The following is a 12,724-nucleotide window of genomic DNA, read 5'->3' on the forward strand; positions in this document are numbered from 1 at the left end:
AAAACATTTGGAACCGACAAGACAAATCCAGTTAAACCCAGATGCACACTCACACACAGACACCTAAATACATACACATGCAAACACACACACTCCTACACAAAGATTTACACAGATATAAACAGATGGTCACCTGTGTATAGGAAAGCTGATCTCCCTGAGCCTCATTAAGCCAAGGTTTAAACCCCAAAATATAAATGTATTGGTGAATAACCATCAAATCTCCTACTTGTTCCAAAATTTGCATTACTTCCCAAAAAACAACATCTACTGAGTGCATTAGAGCTAAAACTGTAATGTGCTTGAACCACCACTGCCGGTGTCTCTCCCATAATCCCCAGAAGACACGCACTCACATCAGTGTAACGCCGACGATGCTTCTTCTTCGGCTTCATCTTTCCAGGCTTACGCTCCCTGGAAGCCCACATGTGCATAAGAACACACACACACACACACACACACACACACACACACACACACACACACGTGAAGACATCCCAACATACCAGCTTCCACATGTACAATAACAATTACACTGCACACAAAATGTACAAAGTGTCTGTCCGCTGAGCTTATCCCAGCAAGTGAGAAACCGGACGCGCAGCATGCACGCCGGACGTCACGCGGCGCGGCGCTAACTGACCCTCTCTCTGTGGCCCCCTCCTCCTCCTCCTCCAGGTCTGAGGGGGGGCTGGTCCTGGGGGGACAGGAGCGGGTTGACACATTCCGCGCCAGGATGGAACCTGCAGAAACGCACATGAGGCTGTGTGAGGCTGTGTCCAAGTGCAAGTCCTCTAAAGAACAAGTCACACAAAGGGCAAGATGTTCTCCCAGCAGGGGTGGTGTTAGTCCAGTTCACCTGTGCGTGGCTTTCTTCATACGGACTTCAAAGCACAGCAGTGACTATCTATCTTGAGCATTACTGGAAACAGGAAGTTTCCCAATATTCCATCGCTATTTAAAACTTCGCGATGACTATTTATAGTTCATTTTAAATTCCAGTAAAAGGATGCAATTCGTTACGTTTCACAAGAGCAGATGAAAGAACAGTTAAAGTGATTTATTGTGTACTGGGCTTGCGCTTGGCAATGTAGGATGGCTAGATTACTGCTAAGTGCATCTGGTTTTATCTGGGTAGGTATTTGTAAAGGGGTGTGCGCGCACGCGTGTAAGGTTAGGTGTGTGCACGTGTGTATAGACGTGTGTGCGCGCGTGCACGTGTGCTCCTTGCCTTGTGGCTGGAGATGAAAGCGAGGGTGACGGTCAAAGTGCATATTGTCCGTCTCGTCTGGGTGGCAGCGGGAGTCACATGACTCACACAGGTGAAGAGGGCTCTTGCTATTCAGATCCTGACAGTCTGGATGATGGCACACCTGGACATGCACACAGACACACGAACACACACGATTTTTGCATAAGTTCTGGAGGAGGAATCAGTGCATGTCTTTTTTTTTTTTTTGTATATTTATTTAATCACCTCTCTTCATAGTAACGTCAAACGTATTTATATAGCACTTTTTACAACGCGCAGTGTCATAAAGCAGCTTTACAAATGTATGGGTCCAGATCAATGATGAGCAAGCTGAAAGTGACCGTAGCAAAGGACCCCCCCCCCACTGTACAACATCACACTGCACCCTCCCCCCACTCCACCCCTATGTCTTCAACCCCCACCGCTGGAGCAGCGGCCAGGGCAGAGCGGCTGGGTGCTGACTCAGAAAGCCCAAACCTGGCTCCACCTCAAGCCCTCAAGCCCCGAGCCCTCCAGGACGAACAGCTGAGACACTCCGTCAAGGAGTGAGCCAAACGGTAAAGGACTAAATCCTAGAGAACTCCTGAGCGCCAAGTCAAGTCTTCTTCCTGTCCTGGCTCCCGCACGCCGCGTTTACTTCAGCTTCCAGGAGCCGTGCAGCCGGCCCGCGCCTTCTCCCAGGCCACACCCCTGTGAGGGTCCATCCCTTTTCCCCCCTTCTCTCACCAGACGTCTTAAGTTGCCCGACTCAGCCAGCCCTCGAGTCAGGTTAAGCCCCTGAGGGGGTGAAGCTTTAGGCAGGATCTTGACTCCCCACCAAGATCCATGGCTCTGAAATCAGTCGAATCTTCGGGGGGTGGGGTGGTTAAATCGGCCATCGTTGCATCACAGCAACAAGCTCCTGTCTTTGTTTCAGTGATATTGTCCCTTTGTTAAAGAAGCAAATGCTTTGAATTGTTTCCCCCTTTCCTGGTGTGTACACATATAATTAATAAACAAATAAGAACTCCGATCCAGGAAATGAAGAAAAGCCCGTGGAAGGACGTGAAAGTGGCTCTGCCCCAGGCAGCGTAACGCACTGCAAACACTGAATGAGTCTTAAACCAGAGGGATACTGATGGAGAGATCGTGGCAGAGATTAGACAGAGACACATACACACACATACACAGATACTACACTTCCTCCTGCTGTCATGGCAACTGGGTCTGCCTCATTGTCTGGTCCAGAAAAGCGCAATTAACAGCAATAAAGCCAAGGTGGGTCTGCTATGCTCACCACCAGGCACACTCCCATCCTGACCCATCCAGGACGGGAACGGGACGGGAGACAGACTGAAAGAAGGGCATCCTGGCTATGGGGTGCATGGACAGAGAAAAGGAAGTTAAGTGAACGGAAAAACGGACTCCTGCAGAAAAAGTTTCAGAGCGAAATGCACATAGAAAAGAGTCGAGCGCTCGCATTAGCAGCATGGACAGCTCGCCAGGCGGCAGAAGTCAGCGCTGGCGATCAGGGAGCCTTTGCCAGGGATTACTGTGAAGGCCAACTGAGCGTGCGTGCGTGTGTGTGTGTGTGTCTCATGTTGCCTGCTCTGGGTGTTATGGGGAGTGTGTGTGTGTCTCATGTTGCCTGCTCTGGGTGTTATGGGGAGTGAGAGTGTGTGTGTGGGTGTATAAGCACATGTATGTAAGCAATGAGTGAGACAAGACACCAACAGCTGTGAACACATTGATCTCACTAGGGCTTCCATGTGTCCAGAGCCACGAGGCACTTGTTAACACACACACACACACACACACACACACACACACACACACACACACACACACACACACAAAGTGTTTGGTCAGCACAACTGATCAAACTACAAGACTTGGTCACAAAGAGCAACTGCTTCCACAAACCCTTTGCCATCATTCTAATGAAGCAATTGGCAGTGCCATCGTCCATGCGTGAGGCATGAAGTGTATACTGCAGTGACACCGTCCCTGTGCGAGGCACAGCGTGCATGTCGCAGTGACACCGTCCCTAAACGCACAACTGGCAAGCACGGCCTAGAATGAGTGAATGGGCTTTACTGTCCACTACTGCACAAGAGAGAGAGAGATCGAGAAACATGCATGGTCGCACAAAAATCACTTTTATCCACCCGAAGATAAAGGGCAAAGGACTTTGTTAAATCTGACAGCGCCCACACCCACAGACAGAAGCCGAACGGATCAGAGCCAGACGGCTCTGCAACCCTCTGCCTACACGTCGATACAGTCATGGGACTGACCAGCAGCAGGAGGACAATGGATGCACTTCAAGTGGACCAAGCTGCACTTGCAGAGCTACCGGATTAAAGCGTGTAATACGGAAGGAAGCGTGTAGTAACTTGTACTGGGAAAGTTCCCTGAAGGAGCTCCACCTGAAGCCACTACTCCTGACTCTCAGGCTGACAGACACAGAACGAAGAGCTGAGCGCTCCCCTTTTCTCAGCTGGTCATCCGGGCAAACCGCAAAACACGAGGCAGCGTGAGGAGAGTGGCCAAAGGTCATGGTAACAGAGGCCTGCTTGCCGGTCACAATACTCCCAGCAGTGCCAGCTGAGCTGATCAAAACGTGCCTCCAACGCGCCTCCAACGCGCCTCTTCTCACCTCCCCAAGTGTGACGTATAGTGCGTGTGTGAACGACGGAAGGAGAGATTCTTAAGAGTGGGTTTGAGCTTCACACTTGTCCAGTTCTGTTGGAAACGAGCATTAGAGGATAACTGATGAGAAGACGCTGATACGTCAACAAAATACCAAAATAAGCAAACAACCCAAACGAACAAGAAAAAAGCCATAAACAAAAAAACACAGTTCTATACCACAGCACGTAAAACCGACTCCCCCCCCCCACAACCCCCAAGAGAGGCGCCTTGTTCTTACCCCATTTTCTCTTTATTTTCTTTTATTCCAAAGCTTTATACAGACAGAAAATTCTCTGTGAGGCAACCAGCGATTTAAGACCCTTTAAAATATCCACAACAGAGCCTTCAGCTAATAGTCTGACTTCAAAATGAGTATGAGAGCATGCATGAGTGTTGTGGGAGCGTGTGGGCGAGCGAGCGAGCAAGAAAGGGGCATGGTGAGAGAGAGAGAGCGCGCGAGCGAGCGAGGGAGGAGAAATATCATTTAGTGAGTCACTGAATCGCACGTCAGCCACCATGACTGAGGTGTCTGACAAGAGTGAGACACACACATTCTACTCTCTCGCTAACACAACACACCCATGCCCCCAAGACCGAAACATACACACAGACCTACTCAAGCACCCACTGAGCACTTACTCAGACAAACTGATTCATACCTTCCTTGCCTTAAAACCAAAGATGTGCACAACCCACAATCACATAAACAAAATGACCATGCATACACAGAGTCATGACATACACAAGGTCAGTCAGTCAATCTGTTACAGCACAGCAAGCAACTGTACGGATGTGTCCTAGATCTCCTCTCTCAACATCCAGAGTATGGCTCCATGCTCAGACACCTAGACTCAATCAAGTAGGCTAGCCAACAAGTTTCTTCTGTTTATATGTGGGGACCTCGCTAGAACTCCTACATAGGAAACGGGACAAAATCATTTCGGTACACAGAGAACAACGGCCGATTAAGTGTGTTACAACGTTTACTTTAGACATCCTGAAAAATAATCATGAAAGCTAGGAAATTAGATTTTCTGCATCTGGAATTCAACGCTTGGCATGCACTTGCTTAGAGAGCTATAATGCAGCTCACAGAATTAATTGCACCAGCCACATCTTCAAATAAACCGAAGAAGGGTCCAATTTACTTTCATCTGCATATGAGCAGGATGGCAGCGTGGTGGAGCGTTTTAGTTAGTTGGCAGACTCATGTCTGGCCTGTAAAAACCACTGCGTTCCATTAGCCTGCTCTCCACGCTTTGTTTTGCTTTGCCTTATTAAGCTGGCCTAAAAACAGGACGTCCCGTCCCGGCTACCCCTTTTGAAAGGGGCCGTGCGCACACGTGGTTTCGAGATAACTGGGTCGGAAGCATAAAAGCTATGAAAGTGTTAATGACCTTGCCGATATAAGCGCACTAAAATGTCTTTGGTCCATCGCCTCTAGAAGTCTTGGGTGGGCAGCACCAGTGTGGAAAAGCAGGTCTGATGTTTGAGAGAGGGATGCTGATAACACCACGGGCGAGAAACCTGTGAAACACCGCTCTGAGAATCAGTCGTCCTCTTTCTGTTCACTCAGCCCTGTTCATCTGAATGAAGGCATCTAGGCAAGATAAGGGAACACATGTGGACCAGGTGGGTACAGCTGAAATATTTCAGTGCCTCAAGAGGGAAATCACACACCAAAATATTCACCAGTCAACTGCTCCAGACCTGCCTGCCAAGTCCAACCCTACCATCACTCCCCTGCCAGCACATTAAGGCTCTCGTGAAGTTCTAAGAAGACAAATCACCATTGAGTTTCTTTTAAATGGCTAGCACCGGCAGTGTTACCAGGAGTACACTTTGATATGACACAGCAGAACCAACTGGGAAGTCTCTACTGTCAATTTCCACTTGGTCTTGAGAAGCATCCAGCTCACAGGAAGCAAAAAAGCAGGGAGGTTGTGACTGACCAACCATGTGCAAGAGCCGGTGGGGTTTCCACACTCTAGTTAGCAAAGCCTCAGGGTCAGCTTGACAGTCAAACCTGACTCGGATATAAACGAAATTCCTTCATGAAAAAGGGGAGATAAGCACACGAGACATTCGTCTGAAATTTAAAATAAACAGAATCCTGATCACGCTTTACCTCTGTCTAGGCCACAGTCTCATGACCTGAAGCAAAAGGTCACTGGGGTTGGCTCATCACCAAACTGCTCAGCCACCAACCTCACACACAATATAGCTAGTGTTCATCCCATATAGCTTATCAAAATATGAACTGCTTTAAAGCTAAACAAGCAGGTAAACAAAAACAAATTTAAGCCTCTGTTGGCTGACATGCCACATCCTGAGAGGTTGAGAAGCATGTGGTAAAAGTGAGAGCATCAGGCGGAAGGTCCTCACCTCCTCCAGTGGCATATGACTATATACTCGGCTTCCGGTATATTCCGCCAGTGTATGTTGGAACATGCAGTACAAACACTACCAGAAAGCCAAAAGGTGCATACACACCCACCTCAAACTGCCAGCTTTTCACAACTTCTCACGGGTAACTGATACAGAGAAACACGCTCAAAAGTTTGGAAAAGCCTGAACAAATTTGTTCAAGTTGTATTTTTTTTTTTTCTTTTAAACAAACCACAGCACTTGCTTGGGATGACTGAAAATCCTTTAGAAGACATAAAACCATTTACCAGAAAAGACTGAGACCAGTAGAACTTATATAAGCATGTCTTATAACGACTGAGTTCTTTTCCCAGTGATCACCATGTTATTTCCATTCAAACCAGTAAAGAAAATCTTCAAAGTACAACATTTAACAATACTGACGCTCATCCACTTGGTAGCACCCCAGAGACCCCCGTTACACAATACTAGCGCCACAGAAAAACAGCCGAGTTCAACGGAGAAACAGACGGAGTCGGTACGAGCTTGTGTCCGGAGCCAGCGGACTCACCAGCAGATGTTCCTGCTCTCCCGCTATCTCTGTATCAGCTCTAAGGCAGGCAGATGCACTGAGCGGAGCAGGCTGTCTCGGGCTCCTACAGCCCTACTGTGATGCAATACCGCTATCCATAGCTTGAGGGGAGGAATAGAGTCAACGGCGGTGGGGGGGGGGGGGGTCGGAGCAAGAGAGAGAAGAGAAAGGAGAGACGTAGAGAGTAAGAAAAAAAGAGGGGAAAAAAAATTGGTCATTGGGACTCAAGGTCAATCTTTGCTTTTTTTTTTTTGCAACAGGAAAGGGGGATATATTAATGGGTGCAGAGGACCTTGGGTAGTATCAGAAGCAGATGTGAACTATACCGACACAGGAGAAAAACAGCGGTAGAAAAGTCTGACAGGCCAGAGATCTGAGCGCCGTCGCCCCCAAAAGCCGAGTGGTAGAGCTCATTCCAAAAAAAAAAAGAGAGAGCTTTATTTCTCTAATGAAAGACAAAGAAAGGGGAGCAAGAGAGAGAGAGCAGGATGGGAAGAAATGGGAAAAATTTGCACTAGTCTGCGTTCGTTCCAAAACCACCTCCAGTCCAGACCTGCTGGCTTGTGCTGTTCAGTTTGACATGTTCAAACTGATCCACTTATACATCAAGATCCACACAATTCCCAAGAAATTTGCCAAGAGCGTCAGTAGGCTCCACATATTAGATGTTATAATTATTAACACACATACACACCCCTTCACACACCCACCCATACTACCTACATCGGCATGCGCATGCAATAGAACTCCACATGCTAACCAGCAAACGTGTTGTGCTTTAGAACGGCTTAACATCGTTTTGTTATATATAACAAAGGTTAAAGAGCAAGGTGAAATCGCAAAAAATGAGGAAGAGACAACGAGAGGAAGAGGGGAAGAGCGAGAGAAAGAAAATAACCAGAGAAAGCAAGCACGAGAGAGAGAGAGAGAGAAACAGAGAGACAAGCAAGAGACAAGGTGGACTCCTGTGTCTCACTGTACCTTCATGGCCACTCACCTGTGGCAGACAGACAAAGAGGTGCGTGCGCGCTCCACCCGAGGTCTGAGGATGGCACGTCAGGTTATACGTATGCATATGTGCAGTCTGCGTGTAGTCTGCGTGTAGTCTCCTAAGCCCAAACACATCTACTGCCTTGGTAGTCAGTGTGCATGTGAAGTGAGAGAATTTAGCTACCTGATCTGATGTCTCCGTATAGAGATATGGAAACTTCTCTCACTGGTGAGGGGCGAGGCTAAGAGCGGGGGAAAACCGTCTCACACACACACACACACACACACACGCACGCACACACACACACAAAAGGACACACCCCCTGCATTACCTGTCGTGCACAAACAGGGATTCTCTCTCCTCTCTCTAATTTAATCCTACGGGCACGTTTGGAAACGCATTTGTTCATCGCGGGTCTTCAAATTGAAGTGTCACACAAGTTCACTTAGAAGACTTGAGAGCTGAAGAGAGGTGAGCTGCCAACCTAAAGGAAGAGGAAGTCTGAGTGGAGAGAGGAGAAATGAGAAACTCATCAAGCCTCAGGAAGATGCAGCACAAGTAGATAAACAAGAACCCAAGTTTAAAACAGATGGCTCTTTACCTACATGATAAAATAGTGAAACAAAATCAGATACTTAGAACTCAGTTACGCATCAGTTGATTCCCCACCCATGCCAGAAGGCTCGAAGCTGCGTCCGTATCCAAACCTGCTTGCAGGTTAGCACGCCTACGAGAGGGTAAAAACTCTGCAGTTAAACTCGGGATGGCCAAACAAGGCGCATGGCAGATTGCTGTACACCCAGTCCTACGCATCAGTGAGGTGCCTGATCCCCTCAGGGACCGCGGTGTCCTGAACTCCTGTCAGCTCTGCCCAGCGTCAGTAATGAGCTGACTTCTTTAGAAAAGAGAACCAAGTCATGGAAGACCAGGTGGAATCACTTGTTGGGTTGCATATTTGAAACATAGCGGGTTTGTAAAAAGTAGTCCTCTCTTGGATGATGGCTCTAGACTAGGTTATCAAGCAATGATAATCCAAGTGAACAGCGGGTTGAGAGATCTTTGCCTGAAAGCACACTATACCATTGGTGGTGCTGACTGCCACTGTAAATGAGCGCTCATGTGTTTACCATGAAACACACAGCTTGGCTGAAATGTTCCTGAAGACCCTGTTAAACTGGATCCATCAAGTAAATGTGCTAGCTTGGCGCACACTTTGAGGGATGGATGGCTTCCAAGAACAGGCCTAGAATCTACTCGTCAGCCCTTACTGCTGCAGTCAAAAGCCAGCAGCCAACTTGTCAACAGGGCACGGGACCAGCTGCCTTATGTCCATATCAATGGGTCTATTAGGGTATTAAAAGCAAAAACTGATCCTGGACCAGAGCTGCTACTCAGTACACCAGAACTGCTCAGGAACTGTTCAAAACATCATTCCTGTTTATTTAAGAAGTTGTAAGAAGACAAAACATTTGTAGCATAATCTGGGGAAGAGAAGCCCAGGTGTCGTGGGTGACCAGAGACCACTAGTGTCTCACGAAACAGGCTTACATATGTCAAAGTCAAATGTATTTCTATAGGACATTTTACAACATCCGTTGTTACAAAGCAGCTTTACAAACGTCCAAGCCCCCAGTGAGCAAGCCAAAAGCGATAGTGGCAAGGAAAAACTGTCTAGAGCATGAGAAAGAAACCTTGATAGGAACCAAGACTCAAAGAGGGAGCCCCATCATTCTAATCCTAATCCGAAACCCATTTTGCATGACAACGTCTGTCCAGGGCTCACACACTCACTTCATTATAACACCCTCCCATGTACCTGCCAGCCAAAAGCACGCAGCCATCGGTGGTGACCTAAAACTGACCACTAGTGAAGTGTTGGAAGGATGGCGACCTGTGCCCCAGACAAAGTATTTCTTCCAAAATAAAAAAAAAAAGTTTGTAATAATTGTAAATGTACATTTGAATGTTTTGGTTGAAACGTAAGTAACCGGAGATACCTAGCACTATTATTGTTCATTGAAATGAAAGCTTACATTGATTTCGTACCTGGGACTTTACTACAACTGTGAGTTTGTGCTACCAATGACGACATCAAATCATTTCTTAAACTCTGTGGAATCTCTCCGCCCGAGTAAACAGCGTTCACTGGCCCTGCCCTCCCACTCTGCAATCATGTTTGTGCATGCCTATTTCCTGGCAGGTGTTGATTCCAAATGTGATGTGGATAAGGACCTCTCTCCGTCTTCTCTGGAATCCTCCCTTGGACCCGTTGATTTATATCTATACCATGAAGATTCAAAATTGGAGTATCTTGTCTTCCAGGAAATCAGCAAACTTCCATGGAAACAGAAAAGTCAAAAACAAACAACCCCCCCCCCCTCCCCCAATCCTTTTCTTTTAATCTTAAGGTCATCATAGTTGTAAGATCGATAGTCCCATTATACTGCCACAAGTCTAAATACTGCGTTTCAGAACATTCATACTTCTAAACTTTAGTAGAAGAGACTTAAAAGCTTGTACATTCTGTGTGTGCAAGTATGCTCAAAGGGTAGGGTGCGCAGCATCTCCGTGCAAGTATGCACCAAAGGTTAAGGTGCGCAGCATCTCTGTGCAAGTACGCTCAAAGGTTAGGGTGCGCAGCAGCTCTGTGCAAGTACGCTCAAAGGTTAGGGTGCGCAGCATCTCTGTGCAAGTACGCTCAAAGCTTAGGGTGCGCAGCATCTCTGTGCAAGTATGCGCAAAGGTTAGGGTGCGCAGCATCTCTGTGCAAGTATGCGCAAAGGTTAGGGTGCGCAGCATCTCTGTGCAAGTATGCTCAAAGGTTAGGGTGCGCAGCATCTCTGTGCAAGTATGCTCAAAGGTTAGGGTGCGCAGCATCTCTGTGCAAGTATGCTCAAAGGTTAGGGTGCGCAGCATCTCTGTGCAAGTATGCTCAAAGGTTAGGGTGCGCAGCATCTCTGTGCAAGTATGCTCAAAGGTTAGGGTGCGCAGCATCTCTGTGCAAGTATGCTCAAAGGTTAGGGTGCGCAGCATCTCTGTGCAAGTATGCTCAAAGGTTAGGGTGCGCAGCATCTCTGTGCAAGTATGCTCAAAGGTTAGGGTGCGCAGCATCTCTGTGCAAGTATGCTCAAAGGTTAGGGTGCGCAGCATCTCTGTGCAAGTATGCTCAAAGGTTAGGGTGCGCAGCATCTCTGTGCAAGTATGCTCAAAGGTTAGGGTGCGCAGCATCTCTGTGCAAGTATGCTCAAAGGTTAGGGTGCGCAGCATCTCTGTGCAAGTATGCTCAAAGGTTAGGGTGCGCAGCATCTCTGTGCAAGTATGCTCAAAGGTTAGGGTGTGCAGCATCTCTGTGCAAGTATGCTCAAGGGTTAGGGTGCGCAGCATCTCTGTGCAAGTATGCTCAAAGGTTAGGGTGCGCAGCATCTCTGTGCAAGTATGCTCAAAGCTTAGGGTGCGCAGCATCTGCACAGGCTGCTCTGGATGTACACTCTGACCACACAGTGTCTCTCACTGTCTGCCACATTTGCCATCTTTACATTCCAAATAACCTGTCGAGTTGAGTTTAGGTGCATGACAGAGGTGTATGCAGCAGGGCTGGGCACTGAAGCGCTGTGCTTCAAAAACAAGGGCAGTGTCAGCTGGGCTAACCCATATGAGCAAGAGCAATTAAACCAATTAGGCACGAGTTGCTGCACAAGACGTGAGCAAAATGATTTATAAAGGGTTTAAAAGTTTGGATGATACAAGCTGATAAGCATATTCTGAACGTCGACAGCTGATGCTGAACACACTGACGTGTACTGGGCTATTTCGAGAGCAGGTCAAGCGCTCTCTTCCTGGTTTAAGCAGACACCCTGCTGCAAGGTTCTCAGCAACATTAGTAGTAACCCTTTTCTGTCTTTAAAATATTTTTCTGATTAGAAAGAAAACTAAGCAAGTGTGATGAGATTTGAAATAGCACACACACACACACACACACACACACACACACGCTTCTAATAAAGCCATAATAGGCTGTGTACATTACCAAGCAACTTATGCTGTGTGTGTGTGTTTACTTCACTTCTTCTAGTTATCAAATACATCAACATTCTCCATACTAATAATTTCCTATTTGAAACTTTTTTTTTTTTTAAGCCCACATCAGAAAAACTGCTTCATTGTCCATCCTATAAATTACCTGCCGTTCGAAAACATTTAATGAAGTTCTTAAAAAAAAAAAAAAAAAAAGTCACTTATTTCATCAGAAGTAGCTGAAAGGCAACGCAGGCTATTGTCCTCGATTTCAACTCTCCCTTCCCAGATGAAGTGGTCCTACGCCGAATACCCATCCCACTACTGCGAAGGCAAGTGCCAGTGTAAAGATGACTGATGTCCCAGCATTCCTACAGCCAAAGTCACAGGCATCCCATTCTTTGTTCCAGGAGTGGAAAAGCATTGGTCTGCTGTCGGGCTCGGCCCATGTGATTCAAGCTCTTGGTGGAGAAAAGAACGAACCAAAAAGAGGCAGAACCAAAAAGGTGGCGGGTTGGACTTCCTCGCCTTCCTCATTTTAGCTGACGAGCTACAGAGCTTCTCTGCTTATTCTGGATTCCCGTCACCTACGGAACGACACTGGCGGCTGTGTGGAACAGGGCCGCGATATCCAGAGACTCCCGGAGTGCTCCGTTCAGGTGGAACGGCGGGGGGCCTGAGGCATGTACGGATATGCCAGGGAGGCCCATCACCCACTTCCCAGAAATGTGCTCTTTGGTGAAACGCGGGCTTTCCCCCCCCCATGGGCGGCCCAAATATAGACTGGCAGGCCGTCAAACATCCGCACTAGCAATGGTGAGGTATGAACCGTACC

At 47.5% G+C, this 12,724-nt stretch overlaps 1 protein-coding gene across 11 annotated transcripts in view; it reads right to left on the reverse strand.

Annotated features, from left to right (window-relative positions):
* plekhg5b (pleckstrin homology domain containing, family G (with RhoGef domain) member 5b) overlaps positions 1–12,724 on the reverse strand; it is a 43,708-nt gene that overhangs the window by 17,057 nt on the left and 13,927 nt on the right. For 7 of the 11 annotated variants that reach the window (XM_081704761.1, XM_081704760.1, XM_081704765.1 and 4 more), the window contains 3 exons: positions 1,232–1,373; positions 644–743; positions 357–414 (listed from right to left, as the gene is read on the reverse strand). In XM_081704761.1, coding sequence (XP_081560887.1) covers positions 357–414; positions 644–743; positions 1,232–1,373 — 300 coding nt within the window. Of the gene's footprint in view, positions 1–356; positions 415–643; positions 744–1,231; positions 1,374–4,163; positions 4,482–6,863; positions 6,986–7,881; positions 8,064–8,206; positions 8,921–12,724 lie in introns of those variants that run through there. The other 4 variants (XM_081704766.1, XM_081704763.1, XM_081704764.1 and 1 more) reach the window with 4 other exon arrangements.

The sequence above is a fragment of the Electrophorus electricus genome, chromosome 21, assembly GCF_041902795.1.
Source record: "Electrophorus electricus isolate QZ-2024a chromosome 21, ASM4190279v1, whole genome shotgun sequence".
Classification (NCBI taxonomy): domain Eukaryota; kingdom Metazoa; phylum Chordata; class Actinopteri; order Gymnotiformes; family Gymnotidae; genus Electrophorus; species Electrophorus electricus.